The 22,525-nt window shown below is 45.2% G+C and overlaps 1 protein-coding gene across 8 annotated transcripts in view; it reads left to right on the forward strand.

The window, feature by feature from the left end:
- TSPAN4 (tetraspanin 4) overlaps nt 1–22,525 on the forward strand; it is a 672,180-nt gene that overhangs the window by 353,722 nt on the left and 295,933 nt on the right. Inside the window, exon 1 of one of the 8 annotated variants that reach the window (XM_048486899.1) lies at nt 8,878–8,993. The exons of the other annotated variants lie outside the window; for them this stretch is intronic. Coding sequence (XP_048342856.1) covers nt 8,927–8,993 — 67 coding nt within the window. The 5' untranslated portion in view covers nt 8,878–8,926. Of the gene's footprint in view, nt 1–8,877; nt 8,994–22,525 lie in introns of those variants that run through there. 8 annotated transcript variants of the gene reach the window in all.

Here is a 22,525-nt window from a genome sequence, read left to right on the forward strand (position 1 = left end):
AACATGAGGAACTGTATTAAAGGGTTGCTGCATTAGGAAGGTTGAGAACCACTGGTTTAGATGATACATACAAGCTCTAAGTTCAAGAGCAAAAAGGATAAATGTAACTACCGAGAATGTGATTCCTTATCACTATCAGCTGAGACAAATAAAAGATGAAAATCATGCGAGCAGGCAGGAAACATGGCAACAAGAGATGTTATAAAACAAGTTCTTTGAGTGAGTGGAATTTAAACCATAACTAAAGGAAAAAATTACTTAATTATTCAGTGTCGACTCTGCCACACAGACAATATCTCTGAGTTAGAGGGACTCCAGCACAACGGACCACAGTTTCTGCCAAAAGTTGTGCATTTACCTGGGCTAAAAAGAAAAACTGACAATATTTTGGGACTATAAGAAAGTTAAAATATTGTTGCTGGGCAGGAAATAAAGGTGTTGAAAAGCCTCAATGAAGTGCAGAGTATACTCTTGTGCCATCCTGGTTGACACTATCCTGATCATACTTCCTTAGCAAGTCAAAAGTGTTCTGCCTAACTCTAGGGATGTCCAAAGAAGAACGAGTGTAAGGAATTCCATAGAAGCAGAAATAAAAGGCTCTTTGGTGAAAAAGACCGTTTATTCAGACATCTTAGAAAGCTCAAGTACACGCAGTGGCAGGAATGACACTTCCTGCCAGAAGCACAGGTTATAACTCTATTCACCCCATCCCCCTTCCTGCTTCCCATGGGAACGGAGTTCTCATCTCCCGCGCAAAGATAAAGTCTCCGCCGATGAAGCTGGCCCATCGCCCGGGCTGTGGAATGCACTCAAGGTTACTGTACCATCAACACCATTGGAACCTTTACACTCTGCCTCCCTTAAAGACCCCTCCCCCCCAGGTTTATGCGGAAAGGCGCGGTGGAAAGCAGAAATAAGGGTGGGGGCGTCAATATTTTCGGAATAAACCCATTGATTATACCCAGAGGAATATCCCACCCAAGAGACTAAATATTGCAAGCGTTTGCGATTAAAGCGAGAGTCCAGGATAGCGTCAATTTCGTGAAGTGCTTGTAAGGCCATCAATAATAGCCGGTGGCGGCCTCTCCGGCGCGGTCGTACCAGTAATCGGAAGCGGGAGCCTCCTTGAGCAAGCTGGAATGGAAGACAGGATGAATGTTATTAAGGGAGTTAGGCAAATCCAATCGGGCAGTGACATCATTAATTACTTTTGTAATCTGAAAAGGTCCCACCTAATCTTTTGCCAAGTTTGGTAAATTTATGCACGTCTCTCAGCGAGATTTTTGCAGGACAATTACACCTGCCGCCCACACGCGAGAGGGGAAATCCGAGCGGTGTTTATCCGCTTTGCAGTTTTTGGGAGTCCTTAGCCTGTTGTAAGGGCGGTCTCGACCGATTTCCACCCCTCGGAAGGGATGAAATCCATTGTTGAAACTCTGGAGGGTCCAAAGTTGTCGCCAGAAGTTGCGGCAACGGGCGTGGAAGGAGCGACTAGACACAATTTCAAAGGGGGTTTTCTTTGTAATTGCTATGAACTGCGATTATAGGGCGCATTCCGCGAAACGGAATGTTAAGCTCGCGACCAATTGTCTTGGTGGTAGTTGGTGCAACAACGTGAATACTGCTCTAGGGTTCTGTTCGTTCTTTCCTGCCTCAACCGCCACTTTGAACGTGGTAGGGGGCGGCGATATTGCCGGGGCCGCCCCCCAACAACCCCAAAAAAACGCCTTCCAGAACTTCTTGAAATGAATTAAATACACGGTATAGACCACCTTAACGGGGGCGGACAGACGCAACATGTTGAATGAACAGCCGTGCCTACTTAGGAGCCGGAGGGGATGGAAGCACATGGGAATAAAATGGGCTTGTTTAGAAAATAAGTCCACCACCACCATTAAAACCGTGGTTGCCATTAAGGACTTTCGGGCACCTGTAATAAAAATCCATGGAGATGACTTCCCAAGGGCGGGAGGCCACCGGGAGAGGTTTCAACAGCCCATGGGGTTTTCCCGGGATGGTTTTGGCTTCTGCACAAACCCAGCAGCCCTTAATATATGCCTCATTGTCCTTGCGCATTGCGCTACACCAGAACTGAAGCCGGGCGGCCAAATGCAGAGTTTTCAGAAAGCCAAAATGTCCAGCCTAGCGGGCATCGTGGCAGGCTTCAAGAACCCGTTTGGCGGAGGGGGGGAGGCATCGCATTTCAACATTCCCCCCTCCGCCAAACTCCATTCTCCTCCAAACGCAATTGGGAGTCACTTTCTTCCGCTGGAGGTTCGTGCAGCCCCATTCCCTCGAGTTCCCGCAGGAAAGCGAGTAGACGAGATCAGGAACGGGGGGTGGAGGAGGAGTGGACGCTTGAGATCGGGTGACAGCCAGCCCCAACTGGGAGGGGGAGAGTACAATAAGCGTGGAATGCCCTCAGGTTGGGTAGCTCCACCCCCCTCCTCAGGTAGGCGCGAGCCGCTGCCAGCCAGTTTATTGGTCATCCCGGGGAAAAAATGGACTGTAAAAGAGAAACGAGAAAAGAAATCGGCCCAACGGGAGTTATTTCGGCGGACATCTTGAGGGGGGTGGAAAGAGCTGCCAGGTTTTTGTGATCCCACCAAACCTGGAAGGGGTGTTAAGCGGCCCTCCAGCCAGTGGCTTCAAGTGGAGAGTGTGCTACTTTGATGGTCACAGTCTCTTTATCCCCTACAGTCCAGTTGAGTTCAGCACCAGAGAATTTCTTAGACAAATAAGCAATAATTTCACGGAACCAGCCTACCATCTTTATTTTTCTGCAACAGGGTTGCCCCAAGTGCCGGTCCCGCATCCACGCAGAACCACAAACGGGAGATCTGGGTCAGGGTGCTTTGTGATAGGTTCGGTGGTAAAAGCAGACTTTTAAGAGCTGAGTTGCTGTTTGACACCTTTCAGACCAGGAAAGGGGGGCCCCGGGCTTTACGGACAGTGGATCTTTACCTTTAGTGCCGAAGAGGTCTGTGAGAGGGAGAGTCAACCAGCTTAATTGGGGTATAAAGTCACGATAGAAATTAGCAAAACCAAGAAAAGATTGGAGTTCTTTGCGGTTGGTGGGGGCAGGCCATTGGAGGACTGCGTCAATTTTTTAGCAGGATCCATTTTCAAGCCCTCGGGCGAGATCCGGTAACCCAAATAGCTCAATGGAGGTCTGGCGAAAACAGCATTTGGAGAGTTTGGCAAAGAGAGAGTTATCGCAGCAAAACAAGCCACCGATTCCTAACCAACAAGTTTCGGCGCCTTTCTATGGTTTGTGAGTAAATTAAAACGCCATCTAAGTATACCACAACTCCCTTGTAGCAATAAATCATGGAGAATCCCCGCTGATAAGGGCCATAAAAGTCCTCGGGGGCCCCACTTAAACCCTAATGGCATTTTGCCGCATTCAAACTGTCCAAACTTTGTGTTAAACGCGAGTCAAGTGTTCATAGCTCTTCAGCAATTCTGACCCTGTAGTAAAGCTTCTCTTCAAGTCCACTTTAGTAAAAATGCACCCTTTGCCGAAGTGTACTCTAAAAGGTCCTTGATCAAAGGCAAAGCGCGATATTATTATTGGACAGGGAGACCGTGATTGAGACCTCGATAATCTGTGCAAAGTCAGAAGACCCATCTTTCTTTTTTACAAACAAAACGGCAGCTGCAGGTGTGTGTTTGGTAGCTCGGCCAGATGAACCCGCCGTGAGCCGCAGGTTCTTGAATCCAAGAAGGCACCAAGCTCCTTCTCCTCATTGGGACTCATATCGCAGATTCTACCTTTGGGCAGTTGCGCCCCTATTGTATAACGATTTTGCAGTCAGTGTCTCTATATGGGTGGCAACTGATCGCATTCTTGCTCCTGAAAAACCCCTGGCTAGATCATGACACGCAGGTGGGATGTCAATAGAATCGGGAGCACCGCTGAAGAAGCCAGGGAGGGGGGTGTGTCAGGAGAAGGTGGGTTTTCCCCCCAATTCATGTGTGTGTTCACCGCGAGGAGGGTCAGTGAATTCCAAGATCCGGTTTCTTTCCAAATGAACTTTGGTTCATGTAACAATAACCATGGCATGCCCAAAACTATGGAGTGTTTGACCACCGGCGCCAAAATAAAAACTAATTTTCTCCCAACAGACGGCTAACGGAGGAGAACCGGCTGTGTTTTGAACTGGGCCGGTCCTTCGTTCGTACAGGGCTGCCACCATTTGGGTGAATGCATGGGCTTAGCCAGGGGAATTTGGTCCAGACCTAGCTCCTCTGCCACCTGGGGCCGCATTAAGCAATGGGAGCATTGCCAGAATCCAATAAGGGCCGAGGCTGGTACGCGAAGTGTGTTTAGCGGGGTTGGCCAGAAACGCTTTGACAGTAATGGGAGCGCTGCCTTCACTCACCGTCTGCCAGGAGTCGGACCCATGTCCATGGGGGGGCTGAAGAAAGGCAAACAGCCGTTTCCCCCCTCCTCTGGGTCGCCTTCGATGACCGCCAGATCTGTTCGGGCCGGAGGCGGCCCCGATTCGCGCAGGTGGCTTACAGATGGCGTGCGCTGTAGATGGGAGCCGTTGGTTTTTGTTTCTTGGGACAGTTGGCTGCTAGATGACCTGGCCCTCCGCCGCTATAAAGACACAATCCCAGCTGGCTGCCGCGTTCGGAGGTGGTTACCGCAGAGGCGGCTGGGCTTATTTGGCGGATGCAGTATGGCGCATGTATGGCCTCCGGCACGTTTATTCCAAACGTAGACGCCACCTGGGAACCTAACTGGATCCATAATCTGCAATGGTACGATGAACTTAATTAAAAACACCGTTTCACGCATTTGCCGTCCACAGCATCCGAGAAGTATTCGTGATTTCATGCTGCTCAGGCCACTCAGGAGGGAGTCGAGCAGTCAGCCGCGACGAATACCCACGGGCAAATTCCTGCAAACGGGTCGGTTGCCCTGCTGGATAGTTTTGGTGGTGCGGATAGCTTCATTCTCGTCGCCTGGATGTGGGAAGCGCACTCTTAAGCTTTGGAGGAATGCGGGCACCGTGCGAGAGTCTGCATCTGGCAAATCCAAAAGAGTCAGGAACCAGTCGGCGGCTGCCCCCTGCAGGACTGAGCCGATGTCCCGTGATTTTTTTCAAGCTCAGACCGGGTATATAAATCATCATAGTCTTCCGCTAAAGTGGGCATTGAGTTGCAAAATGAAGTAGGGAAGTTTGGAAGCCGTCCTATCAAAACGGGCCGGGTATCGGGGGCCTATAGTAACCCTCGCTCCACGGCTCTTGGCGCTTGCTGGGGCGGGCGGTTGCGCTGCTTGAGCAGGTTGGGCAGGCAGCTGCTGCAATGGGGGGGCCGGAATCGGGGGCGCTGGCGGTACCGCTGGCGCTTGGGTGGCAGGACCCAGGTACGCGGGGTCCTCTGGCGCCGGTGCATTATCAGTAACAGCATAGACTCCAACTTGGGGCTTCCTGGTCTGCTGCCTCCTTAGCTCCCTCTCTAACGCAGCCAGCTCCCTCTCCTTGCGGGTCATCGCATCCTGGTGCGCATGTAGAGCAGCTTTTTCTCGCTCCAATTTAGCCAGTTCGTCTCCATTTCAAAGCTGCAGTGAGCTCACTTTTTATGCGTGCGCAGCGTCTGAACGCTAAGTGTTGCCGTTGTAAATCCAGTCTGGAGTGTTCCAGGACTTTATCATGGACTGACAGATTCTGGGCATATTGTCGTTGGAGCGCATCTTTGGCACGGTCCAACTCGAAGCTGGACTTCTTTATGCTAAGCCGTTCCTCGTCCCTCTGCAGGTTTCGCTCTTGCTGCAACTGTGCCCGTTCTTCCTCCCATAGCTGGCGTTCACGCGGGTCCACATGCTTCTTGGGCATCCTACTCGCGAGTCGCCTCTGCACTTCCCTCATCCCAGGTCTCCTTAGATGGGAGAGAGGAACAGATCCCGGCTGGGGAGTGCAGGCTTTCCTCGGACTTCCTCGTGCGTCTGGAAGCTGGAGACATCGGAGACACCCGTAGCCAACCGGTGGCTCCCCGAGGCACCTCAGGTGCGGTCGCTGGTCTGGGATCAGGGGGGGTCCGATTGGAAAACGGCTTGACGGATACCCCTCCCAATCCCAAGGTTTAGTCCCGGTGTCCTTTGGACCGGGCCCTCCCAGTGCTGTGCCACGGTGGTTCTTTGGGAGCATCACCAAAATACGAGTCCAGGAACCGTTCAATAGATTCCTGGGTTGCCGCATGAAAGGTGGTCAGGCCCGTCTCCTCCATGACAGAGTTGCATCTGAGGGTTTGTAATCCACACTAAAAAACGGGTAGAGATCCGATCCACAGGCGCTCGATCCATAGACAGCGCCCCAAACGACTCTCATGTAAGTCCCCATGGTCGAGTAGATCACGTCCCTCTGGATTCCTTAACGGGAGTAAAGGGAGACTTCGTGCTGATACGAGGACGGGAAAGAGCCACCAGCCGGAGGCCCGTTCTCCTGCCGGTTCCTCCAGATCCAGGAAGGGAAAGGTCGGAGCCCTCTTTGGTGGCTACCGCGACCTTCCGCAGTAACATTCAACCTCCGTGTCGAGACACTAGAGGTCCCACTGCACTGAAGTAAAATAGATGGATTAAGCGATTCCTGCCACAATGTAAGGAATTCCATAGAAGCAGAAATAAAAGGCTCTTTGGTGAAAAGACCGTTTATTCAGACATCTTAGAAAGCTCAAGTACACGCAGTGGCAGGAATGACACTTCCTGCCAGAAGCACAGGTTATAACTCTATTCACCCCATCCCCCTTCCTGCTTCCCATGGGAACGGAGTTCTCATCTCCCGCGCAAAGATAAAGTCTCCGCCGATGAAGCTGGCCCATCGCCCGGGCTGTGGAATGCACTCAAGGTTACTGTACCATCAACACCATTGGAACCTTTACAACGAGGTAAAACTACAATACTTAACTTTGCATCTACTAAAATGCTCCAAGGTACCATGGGGAAATCCTGCTTTGACCACTGTAGTAAATCTGGCAAAGAATTATGATCTAACAAAAAGACCTTAAATTTTACTTCTGCAGTCCAAGCCTTCAATGAAATGGAGTTACAGCCTGCTGTCGAAAGCAAGTTGGAATCTGAAATGCATTTTGGGGCCTGCAATAGGCATGAAGAAAGAAACGCTGAGCTGATTCCATGTTAGCAGAAATTGTTGATATCCATAAAATAACTCCATAGAACAGAAGAAACAAGATCTTAACACGGTGTACTGCAGGAGCCATAGGAATATATTGGCTGCTGATGATGAAAAAAAGTGCAGACAGATGAATTTTAATTCCCTCAAGCACGTAATTATAATGTGCAATCTATTTATTTGATGACAGAAAATGGTATCCCAAATAACAAAAAGTGATTTTATGACTCAGTTGAGATTTGAAACAGAGGTTCATTCCGCACATGCTTTCAGTGCTCTTTGAAGTTGTGTGGAATGGCAACATCCACTTGCAAACAGTTGTGAAAGTGGTTTGAAAATGCATTATTTTGCGTGCGTGGAAGGGGCCCAAGATTAATCACCTTAATGTGTGGTAAATGACAACTTACAACCATAGGGGCAAAAAATTGATTCTAATGATCTTTTTCATTTGCACGGTTGTGGTGTCCATCTGTTAGGATGTGCAAGAAAAGGGGATGAATGCATGGAAAAACAAATGTATTGAAGTTCAACAATAATTTAATGTTGTATTTTTATTGAGAAATGTACTGAGAGAAGCAGCCCTAAGTCTATGTGACTCTGTGAATCTTAGCAAAAAATTTAAATGCATCTCAGGCAGTGCTTTCTGTGCAGCAGAAACTATGAGGCTTTGCTATAAGATTAGATCTAAAGTGCTGCATGGAATATGTGTTCCTGCTGATAAGAATTCATTACATTGTCCTTTCAGGAACTACAATGCATTCTAGGGAGATAGTTTTGTTTCACATCCTCTGCAGTTTTGGGAGTGTGCCTGTTAAAGGGATTGCAGCAGCCTTTTGAGAAAATGTGTGTCTGTGTGTTCCTTCCCCCAAACCCTCACCCTTCATCTTTCTTTTTGTATCTCATCTTTTTTTTCATTAGCTATTGTTATAACATCCATAAGTGTACATTCTTTTATACATGGATGTGTCTACTATGTTCATTTGAACTTTCTCTAGATAATTAATGGCCACCAATTCTGTCATGACGAATTTGCCTCCCAACTCTGGTTTTTGTATCTGTTGTGAAAGAGTCCCCATTATTAGAACATCCCCTGTTTTTGTGATTCTGTTCTGATTCTCCTAGTCCATCACCTTTTTTGGAGCAAAGAAGTGAGATTTCCTAAATTTTGGCTATCCCAAATAGACTTTTTGCTGGCTTAGGGTTCCTTGACTGCTGCTGCTGTTGCAACTTAATGTTGTATATGGTACTTCCCAGATGTGTTGTTTGATATTTTCACATGCTCTCTTTCCTCCTCTTTATATTAGCAGGAAAAAAAATGTGAGTATCTAAATGAACCGTACATGCTCATATCAAATGTAGTCACTTGTTTAGAACATGCTGAGCGCAACATGTGTATAGCAAAAAGGAATAGATTTCATTTGGCATTTTAAACATTTTTGGTCAGCATGGATGAAATGCTTGACTTCTGACTGCTTGCAACAATGCCAGGGTGTAAGCTTACTTCTTCCTGTTAGCAACTCTGTGGTTTATATGTGACAATAAATGCCAGAGAACTGTAGATCCCTAAAAACACGCCCTTAACTAGCTTGGGATGATTTTATCTTTAGAAGTCTTTATAGAACAGAGAGGCTGGGGCTGGTCAAGAGTAAAAATAGTTCTGAGTTTTCAATGGCTGCATTCCTGGCTGGAGCCTGAAACCATGAATCAGGACTCAGCGCTCAGACTGCACAAGACTGAGCAAAGGAGCTGGGCTACCAGAGAAAGAAGGGGAACGGCTGGCTGCGATGAGTCTGCCCAGAGCGTCGCTAATCCTTTGGGATGGGCCCGTTTTGCTCGTGCAGTCTCAGCAAGGTATTGTGTGTATGGTGTTGTCTTATCATTGTCCAGTAATACAATGCTGTAAAAATAATGATCTGAACATTTGTGGAGGGGTGTGTGTCTTGAATTCATTCCACAAACATGTGGATGCTGTGGCTGTACTTTAAAAACTGCCAAAACTCTAGAATGCTTTGTCTTGGTTGGAGCTCAGATGAGTCCTCTGGCTGCTTGCTCTGCCTGAAGAATGTTTTGAACTCCCAAGTATTCCCCATTCTTATGAAAACTTTTCTGACCTGCCTGATCCCTTTTCTTATTGAAAAATCTAGCCTCTGTGACTGGAATTTGTAGAGCTCCCAAACTGTCCTCAGGCTGCTGGGAGTGTGATAAAATTAGCACTGCTGCCAAGATTATTTGAAGCAGGCAAGATTGCTGAAGATGGGTGACTCTGTCTGGATTGCAGCGGTATTTATGGGCACTTTTGAGAATTAGGTCCAAAATAATGAGAAATACCCCTGTGCTAAGTATATGGTGGGAGATAACTGACTAGGTAGAAGCATTACTGATATTTGTTTACAGTTCAATCCTACATACAGTTATTAAGTCTAAAACTGACATCAATTGGCTGAGACTGGATTAATTATGTAGTGGGATTATGCACTGTCGCAAAGAAGAACATCATTTTAATGGAACTTTATTTGTGACTTTGGCTGATTACACATGATGAAGTACCCACAACCTCGAAGAGAATTGTCCAGGGAGTCTTTCTTTCAGGGCATGTGCGACATTATTACCCACTGCCCTGTTTGCAGTGGGGCAGGCATTACTCATCAGCTGGCTTTTTGCTTACAACCTGGGGAGGGGGATGTTTCATGGGTTGTCTGTCGCTCATGTGTATTTTTAATATAATCTTTAGTTTTAATCTTTAATCTTATCAATTGATTGATGTATCTTATCAATTGATTAATGATACATCAATAGATTGACATAAAAAGGTGAACGATTAAAGAAAAGTCTTGAATACGGTATCTGTATATTTTGCCCAAACACTGATTGTCTTCTATGGTGGGAAGTGAGGGAGGAGTAATGGCAGTGTGCAAACTGTGAAACCTCAAAAGGACAATATGAACAGCTGTTTGCTAAGCTCCACAGGTTCACAATCATCTGTCTCCTGATGTGCTGTAAACCCATGCTATGCAAAAGGGGAAGGTACACAACCAAGGTGGAAAGAAGAAAACTTGTACCAACCGGGCTATTTGTGGATGTGCTTGCTGTGAAGAGAGTGGAAAGTGAAGGCGGGGGTTGGGGAAATACATCTGTACAAGAAATCTTGCCAGGACAGACATTTGCCTTCACCACACAGTAAACATCTTGTGCGTAATCAGCCTTTGATTCTGTCATTTCTGATCTACACAGTTCTGACTTCATTTTGAGGTTTAGTTGTAGAAAGATGTTGGCAAATAGGAAAGGATTTAGAGAGGTATAAAAAAGGATTTGGAGAAGAGTTTGGAGAATGTGAAAAGTAAAAAAATGATTATGTAAAGCAATCATGAAAGAACAGGGAAGGTTTTGCTGAATGAAAAGTTGATTAAAGTGTGCCCGTTGTTCCCAGGCTTTTAAAAGAAAATTGAAAGAAATGGGAGCACTTCTGTTTAGTATCCAGTTGAAGGCTGGACATAAAGCAGTCGATGTAAATTATAGAAGTTTGGACCAGTAAGTTGATCATTGAGGGGAAAGACTCGCTCTGCAAAAGGTCCCAAGTGCTAGAGGTGAACTTTTTGTGTGGAAACTGGGCCTTCATGTGCTCAGTGTGCCAGCTGTTAGGCTTGCGAGGCCTTAAAAGCAAAATGGTTGTCATCCATACCTGAACTCTGCAGCGTTGGCATGAGTGGCTCATCCCTTTCTTGACTTTTTGTCAGAGGGCTGTGAGGCTGAATATGGACTCAAATGTTACGGACCTCATATGGGAGCAACTGAAAAAAATACTTTTGGGACAGCACTTTCCTATCAGCACTGTAATATAGTTTGCTTCTCACCTTCTGAATTAGTAGACTTGTCAGGCATCTCTTTCCTGATGCCAACTAATGCCAGGTCTACAGGCAAAGCTCATCCAGAATAATTTCTATGTTGAGATTATATGCCACACAGTTTTGGAACTATGATTATGAACCAACCACATACATACAGCCCTGTCCCTCAGTTTTTCTCAGGTTGCCCTCATCCTCTGAGATAAAGGGACCACCACCAATTTGACAGGATCTGCCACCAATTTGTCAAGGTCATTCCTAATCTCTGTCTTCTCAGTGTAAATCTAAGGCAGTCTGATCTTCTCTGTAGGTCTGCAATGCTGACTCAATTGTGTATATTTATCAGAAGTTTCCCCCATTCCTTTCACCTTTTCACCAGAGAGCTTTAAAACTGAAACCTAGCTAGCATTCTGACTTGACCATTTTCCTGTATGTATGAATGAAATATAACTGTTTAAGTGTTTGTTCCATCTTCAGACCTATACCAATGAAGGGTTTTTCAATTCCTCAGCTCTCTAGGCTGGGTCAGAATACATCTATACATGTTTTTAAGATCTGGGGCAAGGGGAACAGACAGACAAAGAAGAATTTATATTTATTTATTTATTTATTTATTTCTTGGGTTTATAAAGAAGAGGAAAAGGATCTACTTAGATAAGTGAAAAAGGAAGTGGGGAATTGTATCGTCCATGCATCATAACTGTAATGAGATATTCTTCATACTGTGGCAAATAATATTACTCATGCAAGTCAGATAGTATTATTATCGGTACTACATTGTTAAAATAAAAAGATGCTAAGATTTCCATCTACATAATTATTTTACTAGTTAGGGTGTTTTGGGCATACAGACAAGCATATTCAAGGCTGCTGAAATCTGTGGTCTCATCAGCATTTAACTCTGTACTTAGAAGCCAATTTGTATAAAGGATCCAAACAGAGCATTCCAAAACAAAGGCGGTCCTGCATGTGGTGAATGAAGTTAAATTTTGGTTGTGAGAGCACTGAGGGCACGGAGACTGAGGGCACTTTTGCACATGCAGAATTATGCAGTTTCAGTCCACTTTCAATGCACTTTAACAATTGTTTGCAAGCGGATTTTGCTATTTCACACAGTAAAATTCAGCTGCAAAGTGCATTGAAAGTGGATTGAAAGTTCATTATTCTGCATGTGTGAAAGTGCCCAGAGTATATACATATTTTAAAAATCTTAAGAATATATATCAGTGTTATGCTAGAATTGTTAAGTTGTAAATAAGTAAAACATTATCTCCACATGTGGTGGACTTATTCAGTTGCAATGTTTTGGAAAAAAATAATAATCCCAGCAATTAGATGAATATGTAATTCAATTAGAGATAACTCGGGAACCTGCCAAGCATCTTATCAAGCTGTTCTAAGGACTTTATCACAGATGAACGTGATAATTTGAAGCAGATACTTTGACATCTATTAAAATACTGATTATTTGTAATTGATAAAGTCCCATCATTCCATCTTTTCATGAACTAATCTGACATATTGTGAATATGGTTAGATTTGTTCATTATTTTAAATTGCATCAAGGATAATAAAAACCGAGTAACAAAGACCCATTTCATGCAACACAAATAAAACATCTTCAGGACATTTAAAAAAACCCGTTTTGGGGTGGAATTCTGCAGTTTTCCCCACAAAACGCTTGGAAGACACTTTATTTCTTCCTCAAAATGGACTTTTCTGAAAATGCTAAATAGCGACTTTCCCCCTGAAATCGCTTTAAAAATGGAAAAGCAGGAAACATTTTATTTTCCCCGCCTGACTTGTTACCTAACTTGTTACAGTGCTCACTTTATGAGCAGCTCGTACCCACCATTTCCTGCCACTTCAGGTTTCTCTGTGCTGCCTGCCATTTCCAGAAAGTTTCCACAGACATTTGCTCTGCTTGCAGCTTATCCGCCTTCCATTTCTGCGTGTAAAGTGCATGGATCACAGCCAATTCTTGTATTGTAGCTTTGTAGCTTCAAAAATACCTCACTGAAAACAAACAAAAAGTAAAAATGACACGTGTGTGGAATCAGCACTCAAAACTAATTTTATTCATGTACTTTACAGACGGAAATGGTGGATGGATATGCTGCAAGCAGAGCAAATATTCATGGGAATCTTCCGCAAATGGTGGGTGGCATGGAGAAGCCTGAAGTGACAGAAAAGGGTGGGCTTGAGCTGCTCACAAATCAAAAGTGAGAACTGGAGGACAGGGAGCAGACAAAATAATTTTTCCCTGAAACGCTTTTCCCCCCGTGCTATGTGGACAAAAATTTTTTTTAAAAAAATTGGAATTGTTTGGAAAAGATTGCTACAAGGGCTCTTATTTTTGTTTTGTTTTGGGATTGGTTATGTGATATGATTGTATTGCCACAGATAGGACCACCTGGAGGAACAGTTTCTGGACTTGACCTAAAGGATCATGGAAGATGTTTGTGCTCACCAGAGAGAGATCTGGTGCATCCTCTCAGTGAAACAGTTTGAAAGAGACTTTAGAGAGTCAGAATAGAATAGCCTAGGAGAGCGGGGAGAAAAAAAGAGAAAACAATCATATAATTTTGTGTAAATTAGAAGCTGTATAATTCTTGTATTGTTGAAGGCTTTCACGGCCGGAATCAGGTAGTGTAGAATGGAGCTGAAGGAATGGACGATTCTATGCATAGTATTCTCTCCTGACGTTTCGCCTGCATCTGTGGCTGGCATCTTCAGATGATCCTCTGAAGATGCCAGCCACAGGTGCAGGCAAAACGTCAGGAGAGAATGCTGCTAGAACACGGCCATACAGCCCGGAAACCACACAGCACCCATGTATAATTCTTATCAATAAAAATTATGATTTGAGGCCCAGGTACAGAAGCATCTGAGAATATCAAGAATGTCAAACTTCACAGAAGTGAAAATATAACTCAACAGTGGAGTATATGTGTTGAGGGTTAACAGATATTTGTATGTATGAAGAACTTAAACGTCTTTGGTAAAGAGTAGCAAGAATGAATAGTAATTTTATTTATAGTTAATTATAGATAACTTTCTATGGTGTTTGAAGTTAAAAGATAATTAGTTGGTCAAGAATGTGTGCCTTTATCTAGTGGGGTAGGTAGCTATTGTTAGGAGATGATTTAAAAACCTATAAATATGGGAAGCTGAAATTACTGAGCTTCTTCTCAGACAGGGCCCTTTGCTTGTGACCTGCTTACCTTTGGGTAAGATACTTTTAATAGACTAATGTAATTACTTTTCTTTTATTATCTATGTAACAGTAATGGATGGTATAATTTTATGTTGAGTTGGTCAGTGTTAAAAATGCAATATAGTTATGATTTTATTAAGGATCAAAATGGAAGCAGACATTATCTGCTAGTATCATACCTACTAGACCAGCAATGAACCTAAAACAGTGCTAGGGTGTATCTCTTACCAGGAATTAACTGATCATCATCTGATATAGGAGCGTTAACCTGACACATGGGGCTTTGTAAGTGTATACCTATATGTGAAGCAGGTCTAACCAGAGTAATCTGCTACCTGGTTGACCTGTGCATTTGTAAATAAATTGTTTATTATATAAGTCTCTTTTATCCCAGTCTGGAGAAGTACAGAAGAATTTATTTCAGAAATGCATCCAAGGTCTTTTATGGCAGTTCTGCATTCTTCTAAAGCAGGGGTCGGGAACCCATGGCTCGCGAGCCGCAAACGGCTCCTGACCTCACCTATCTTGCACAGTGCTTGACTCCCGGCAGTGGTTGCCCCTTCCACAGGGGCCTCATGTTGGCTCGACGGTATTTGCCTCCGCTTGACTGTTTTAGATCTCTACTCGGCTCCTCCCCTCCCCTCCCCTCCCCTCCTCTGTGCTGGAAGGACGTTTTGCCTCCCCTCCTCTCCCCTCCCCTCCCCTGTGCCGGAAGAACATTTTGCGCGCGCTTTACTTGTCGGAAGAACGCTGAACCTTTTGCGCGCGGCTTTTTTACTGCACCGCTTCGCCCGCTCCTCGTGGCCTCCTCCGCCCACTTGTGAGCCGGGCCGACTCCCCACACCGCCAAGGCCATTCATTGTGCAGTCCGGCTGCGGCTCTCGAGGTGCCCAAAGTGCGCCCTTCGCGGGCAGCTGTGAGGGGGCGGGGTGCTGCTCTGCTTTCTCACCCCTGGTGTCCGGGGATGGGCGAGTCACCCCGCCCCGGACTTAGCCGGGCGGGTCAGTGCTGGGGCCCGGAGCCCAGTTATGGCCCCGTCGCCGCAGCATGCAGCAGCTGGAAGAGGGGGGGAGGGGCCGCAACAGGAGCCAGGAGGGGCGCGCGAAGAGCGCGGCAAGGAGCTGCAGCTGGATGGCTCAGCAAGGCTTATTGAGTGGCTGGGAGAACAGCTGAGAGAGCGCGGAACAGGAACGCCTGAGGAAGGCAGTGTGGGGAGGCTATACAAAGAGATGCAAGATGGAGATACGTGCCTGGGCCGGATGGAGGGAAGGAGTGGGTGACAGTTCGGGAGAACGGAGAAGGACAGGACAGTAGAGTAGAGTCAAGAACAAAGGAGACTGTGAGAGGAGAGGGAGAGAAGCAGAGGACAGAGAACGGAGGAAGAGAGAAGCAGAGGCGAGAGAATGGAGCATGAGAGAGAGAGAGAGAGAGAGAAGCAGAGAAAAGAGAACGGAGCAAGAGAGAGAGAAAGGGAGGAGACGGGGAAGAGTCTCAGGGGAAAGAACGACCCCCCCCCCACTCCAGCCTCCCTCGGCCATGGGGGACTCTAGAATCTGGGAGCGGGAGGAAAAGGGAAAGCCATAATGACTATATAAGCATGCATCCTTTAAAAGCACACCCCCCCCCCAAAAAAAAACCTTCCCAGAACGGAACAGAATTAGGCAGCCAATGTCTTTCCCCATCTCCATTATTATATTCATATTTATAAAATATATTTATTTTGCATGCACTCAGTGCTCAAAAACCATGGGGAGTATGGGTGTGTATGTGGCTTTCTGTGTGTGTGCAGCCCGTGCATGATGTGAAAGCCACTGCTTTCATAAGCAACACACTATAATTGGTAAAAAAAAACAATGTATACAGTGTTATCTTCATTTTAAATGTCAAAAAGTATTTGTGGCTCCATGTGTTTTCTTTCCCGTGGAAAACGGGTCCAAATGGCTCTTTGAGTGTTAAAGGTTCCCTACCCCTGTTCTAAAGTGTTAGGTAAGAATCTTGGGGGCTCAGGTTTTAATCCCCTCTCTGCCCTGGAAGCTTGCTGGTAGACCTTGGGCCAATCACACACTCTCATCTTAACCTGCTATGGCAGACAGGTTAGGTTCTTCCTCTTCCTAAGAGTGACCAATAGGAGCTGACAGAATGTTGGTGAGAGACTGACGTCAAAAACTTAGTGCAATTGAAATCACTACAAGCGGAGGGAAGAAGCAGTATGGGCACTTTCACACATGCAGAATAATGCAATTTCAATCCACTTTTAATGCACACATGCGCGCGTGCACACACACACAAAGATCTCAGTATATATTAGGTTAGGACTATATAAAAATATATATTGGGATATGTCTAAATCGTGGCAGCATGTGGCTGAAGCAGTATGTGACTGAAGTTGAATCCCAATCCTCAGTATCTCTGTTCAGCATCTGAGTAATGGGTATGGTTAAAGGGGACTGGGTTACCCTGTCCAGAGGTTTTTGTGTGGATGAGTGAGAGGGGACCTTGTGTGTAAAAGGGTCAGGGCCATATATATTTTAGAAGAGGCAAGACAAGTGTCTGAGCTACCATAACCATGAGCTTATGTGACAGAGGCTGAGGAGGATGGTAGGGTCTTGGAGTGAGTGAAAAGAGGTCACCCCTATCACACAGAGTTGTGAAGATAAAATGGAGTAGAGAATGATGTCAGCAACTTTAGAACTCCACTGTAGAGAAAGTCAGGATATAAATCTATATATATAAAAATGGAACTATGCATTTGTGGCTTTGAGAATAACCCCAAGACCTGCTTTGAGGCCCAAAGCAGCTTCCTGAAAACCTCTTCTCAATAGACACTTACTCATTCCCCCCCCGACTGTGTTCTGCATTTTCCCTGGGGCTGTCGAGATTGGAACAGCACACATGGAGCCAGGTCAAACATCTTTTTCCTGGCACACCAGTCCGTGAAGCTGCCTGTGTGTAACTGGTCTACCCCTTAGGAGATGTTCGTGCTCCTCCTAGAATGTTACAGCCTTCAGATGGCCAGGGATATGAGCAGTGAAAAAACAGTGCACATAGGCACAACTTGAGGTGGGACGCAGTGCAGAACACATACACACATTGCCATGTGAGATGTCAAGTGGGTTCCCCCCCCCCCTCACATGCACAGGTACTCCTTTCACACTCTCTGTGCCTCTCACCCACTACTACACATGACACAAACACATCCCACTCTCATACACATTCAGCTGGAGGGAGAGGGAAGGTAACGGAGGGGGGGAGGCATGCAAGGGAAGAGAAGTGAGTGGGAGGAGGGTCAGAGAGTGAGGGGGTGGCATGCAAGGGGAGGGAGGAGCAGGCCCAGCATGGTGTGACCCCCCACACCCTAGCAGAGACAGAAGGGAGGAGGAGGGAGGGTGGCATGCAAAGGGGAAGAGAGGGTGGGAGAGGGAAGGAAGGGATGGAGGCATGCAAGGGAGAGAAGCTAGGAGGGGAGAGAGAGAGTGAGAGGGTGGCATGCAAGGGGAGGGAGCAGGCCCAGCATCTGGATATGACCCACCCACCCTAGCAGAGGGAGACAGAAGGGAGGGAGGGGGAGGGGTGGCATGCAAGGGAAGAGAGGGTGGGAAAGGGAAGGGATGGAGGGGGAGGCATGCAAGGGAAGAGAAGCTAGGGAGGGGAGAGAGTGAGGGGTGGCATGCAAGGGAGGGGAGGGAGGGGGCCCAGCATCTGGATATGACTCACCCACCCTAGCAGAGGGAGACAGAAGGGAGGGAGGAAGAGGGGTGCCATGCAAGGGAACAGAAGTGAAGGAGGGGAGAGAGTGAGGGGTGTCATGCAAGAGAGGGGAGGGAAGGACCAGCCAGCCTAGATTCCCTGAATATTGAGGTTACAGTTCAGAAAACCAGGTTGCCTCCGAGGCATGCGTTACTCAGGGGTAACCTTGGTAAAGCAACCGTGACATACTTTGAATGGCTGAGTCGCGCCCCTCAGAGGGTTTCAGAAGCGACACCCATTGCCACCACCCCAACTCACTCCCAGGTAAAGGATTGTGACCAGCCAGCCTAGATGTGTGGGAGGGGTGCCTTTCCATCCCCCCCCCTCAGGAATGCGGTCACACACATCAATGACATAGCACAGTATCAGCCTGCGCGTTTCCATGAGCACGTACTGCTGGCCTCTGCAATTGATTTGCTGCTACTGTTCCTTTCCCATTTCACCACAATAAGCCATAGCAATGCGTGGCCGGGCCCCTCTAGTTAAGTGAATAAATACATTTTTTGGAGCCAGACAGTGCAGCCAAAGCTTCTTCCTGAAGTACCTCCAGTAGCTTCATGCTTCCCTTGTCCTACATTGCAGTGCCCAACCTCACTGTTTCAAAAGGAAAGAAGTTGCATGGCTTAATCCATCAAAGCAAAGCCCTCTCTCTTAACTAGTACACACAATCCTAATCAAAAACATGCTGATAGTCTGTGATTTTCTCTTTTGACTGAACTGAGAGGACTGTGATGTGCTGAGGAGGGGAAGCAGTTTGGCACATATAGATTTTTCATATGGGAAATTCCTTACTTCAATGCCTGAATAGGAGCCATAAGGATCCTAGAATGTTGCATTTTCTGATATTTACTGAGGTCTTGTTGCTTTTGGTATTCATAGAGAAGAAATGCCAGAATGTGAGAAATGGCAAAAGGGAAAGCAAGGTTGTTTGTTTTTTGTTGTGTTCAGAAGCCACTTCAGGTTAATCTCAACTTTATTAATGAAAATGTTATTTAAATTAGTATTATTAATTTTAAACATGTGCTTTAGTAAGAAACTATAGAAGTGTAGTCCCTCAGTGCTTTTCATTTTGTTCTTGGAAAGCTATGCCATGCCATCGTTGATTTCACCTCTAAGGAGCCATTTCAGATAATATTCTCTCTTAACACGCAAAGTGCTGTTGTCTTCTCTTTGTTACTAATCCAAAACCATGCTGTGAAGCAGGTTTGTCCTATTTGCGGGAGGGAAGAATCTTTTTAGGGCATCAACTTCTGAGAGAAGTACATTCCTATGCTGCTTTTAGAACATAAAAGACATCTTTAGGAGTCAGTAATCAGCTAGGTATTGATCCAACTCTTCTCTTTCCATTTTTTTTTTAATTCTGTATCAAAATACTATAAAGTTTTACAATAAGAAAATATTACAGGGTAGGGAATATAATACAATATATAAATCTTATAATAAACCAATATGTTTAAACTGAAACAGTTACCAACATGTACCATTATAGTTGTATAATGCCCTAAAATTAGCAATATCAATATCTTAAGTTTACATCAAAATCTAGGTTTAGCTTCCGAGTTCATTTTGGATTTGTTTTAAAATCAATGTTTTCTGTTTTATATAGTTTTTATGATGCTGCTTTGATGGCCCCTAGAGGACCAAAAAGGTGTGTGTGTATTTAAAATAACTCAAAAACTTACCCAAAAGTAAATATGGATTATTGTCTTTCATGAGGAAGACAGCACAGTAGCATCCAATCAATGTTATGAGCAGTGAATTCACAGAAAAACGGATTCAGGGAAAGAACACAAATGGTATCTCCACACTTATGTACAACCTTATTTCTAATGATGCAGTCCAAAGGGTGTCATTGAAAGCTAACAATTATTGAACATAGGCCTGGGTTTCAAGTCAAGTTCTTACATAGGCTTAAGATTGATCTATGGGTTATATTTTGCTACAAATGTGCTAATGTATGTGATTTAATAGCTCCTGCAGCATAGTCTGCATGTGTGAACAATTTTATATATAAGTGAATTCAGTCATATTACAGGTGAAGACCCACACTGGCTTTCTAGGAAATACAATGATACAAGTGCAGTAATGTATGCATGGAGACCTAATTCATTTTCAGAATGCTGGTGTGAGTCAGAACAGAAGAGGCAAGAAAAACAGCCACTGAGTGTACCCTGGACAGTATGGCATACTAGAAATATTGCATTAGGTATTGCAGTTTGCTCATGCAGCTTGAAACATTTTTAAAGGAAAAATCTGATGGCTCGTGCATATGTGGCAGGACAGGTCTGTCTATTGATAGATGTGTGCTGCAGGAATCTGCTGGCAGATGAGGTACTAAATAGCAGAGAGCATTTCTGTGAGCTGTGTACTGTTTTATTCAGTTTGAACATGTGTTAGTGTGATGTCTAACCATCTCCGATCCTAAGTAGCAGCTCTGGGGGAATGTGCAGACTTGTCTATTTTCAGCTGGCAGTTTCATTACAGGGTGCAAGGCTTGATTATGGATCATGAGCTAAGAAATCATGTGAGTTGTGTATGTGTTGATTGGATTCTTCCTGCCTATGCGACTTTGGCACAGTTAATTGCTGAGGGTGTCTTATCCTGGCAATGGATAGTTTTTTGAGAAGAGCAAAAAATGTACATTTTCATCATGGGCAGCTTTATCTGCTAGAAGGTAAGTTAATGGAATATTAAGTAGTAGAAGATGAGCTTTCCTTGAGAGTGAATAATGAGAGTGGAATAGTGACAAAAATCTCTTGCATTTCCGAAGTTGTAAGCAGAGCTGAAAGTTAATGCTACTTTGAGAAAAGTTCACTGGGGAATCTATCAGACAGGGATGCTTGGTAATCACTTTAACTTCAATTATATAAGGCCACATAAAGTATTTGCTTTGAAATCCTAGTATCGTAAATATGGATGGCAGGTAGTAAAATAAATTGTCTCATAAAGTGATGCTATAAGGCAAGAAAATGAAACACAAAGCCCTGCAGTTTGTGATCAAGGTGAGATGGAGGCAAAAGTGGCCAGCTGTTCCAAATCACTTTCCCCGCTTCACCCACCACCACCACAGATTCCTTTGCTAGAGTAATCTTGGTTTGGTATGGGGAAAATATGTGTGTTGGCAGGCAGGCTGGGAGCTGGGTCAGAATAATAGTCTGTGCCCACCTACTAACTTTGTTATGCAGGCTCCACAATATTGTATTGTGATGCATCCGTATCTTACTTCAGTGTATGACTAATTTAGCTATGGCTTTTATCCTGTCCTTCAGCTATCCTTCTCTGCTGTTGCTGCCAATCTGGCCTGCTTGTGGCAAAAACTAGAAAAAAAACCCTGTGTCATCAAGTCACAAATGTCTTATGGCAACCCCAACCATGAGGTACACCAGGCAAGAAACGAGCAGAGGTGGCTTGCCATTGCCTTCCTCAACTTAGCAACACTGGTCTTCCTAGGTGGTCTCCCATCAAGTACTGACTGTGTGCAGCCCTGCTTAGCTCCTCAGCTCTGACAAGCTCAAGCCAAACAGGATTGTTCAGAGACCATTTTTTAAAATTCTGTTGTTGTTCAGTGCATGGCATTCACATTTCCAGAAAGAAAGAGCCTGCACATACTTTCTTCATTTAAAGGTTTCATGACTGGTTGAATCATTCTCATAGCAGTAATTAATCAGCGCACCAGCTTTTCACATGTTCAAGCAATCTTGGAACTGGATAAAGTAGCTATATAGTATGAAACCAATCAGTTTTTGGTTTCGAGTTAACGGGGCTGGTCAAACCGGCATGGCCTGTCCACTTAAATTTAACGATCATTATCTGTGCCCACTGTCATCATGAATATGACAGCAAAGGATAATCAATCGAGCATGTCTGCTTGAAATGGTCTCTCTTGGCTTGTCTGCAACAGTCATGTCCGATATAGTTTGTCAATCCCCAATTGACAAGAGGGTTTTTTACCGGGATGGACAGCTAGAATCACACTTGGCCAGGGTGTTAACCCTGTTTTCCAGCAGGGCCATGTGGAGGTGGTGATTCCAAACTACAGTGCTGTCCCAGTAACAAGACAGAGAGTCATAGTTACTCCGGCCGGGGGTTGCTATACTGCCCAGGTTTTACATGGAATCTGGGTGTGCCATAGGGTTGTCACCTCCAGGTTGGGAACTGCTTGGAGTTTTGCAGGAATGGAAACTGAGGAGGGCAGAATTTGGGAAGGGAAAGAACTTCAGTGGGGTATAATGCCATAGAGTCCATCTTCCAAAGTGACTGTTTTCTCCAGGTTAACCAATCACTATTGCCTGGTGATCAATTGTAAGCCCAGGGGATATCAGCCACCACCTGGTGGGCCACCCAATTGGCTCATTAGCTGCCCAAGATTCATAGATTTCATTTTTTAAATGCAAGTTGTGGAGATAGAAGGCAAAGTCCTACTGGGTTGTTGCTAGCAAAGCTCTATTTCCCAATTCTAAGAGCAGAAGATGTTCCCAATGTGGTATTCAGTTCATAATTCAGTTTCCTGAGAATCTCCGTTTTCTTTTTGTCAGTTTTCTTCCTTCCATGTTAGGGCTGTGAATATATGCACTTAG

This window comes from Sphaerodactylus townsendi, linkage group LG02 (assembly GCF_021028975.2).
Source record: "Sphaerodactylus townsendi isolate TG3544 linkage group LG02, MPM_Stown_v2.3, whole genome shotgun sequence".
NCBI classification, from domain to species: Eukaryota; Metazoa; Chordata; class Lepidosauria; order Squamata; family Sphaerodactylidae; genus Sphaerodactylus; species Sphaerodactylus townsendi.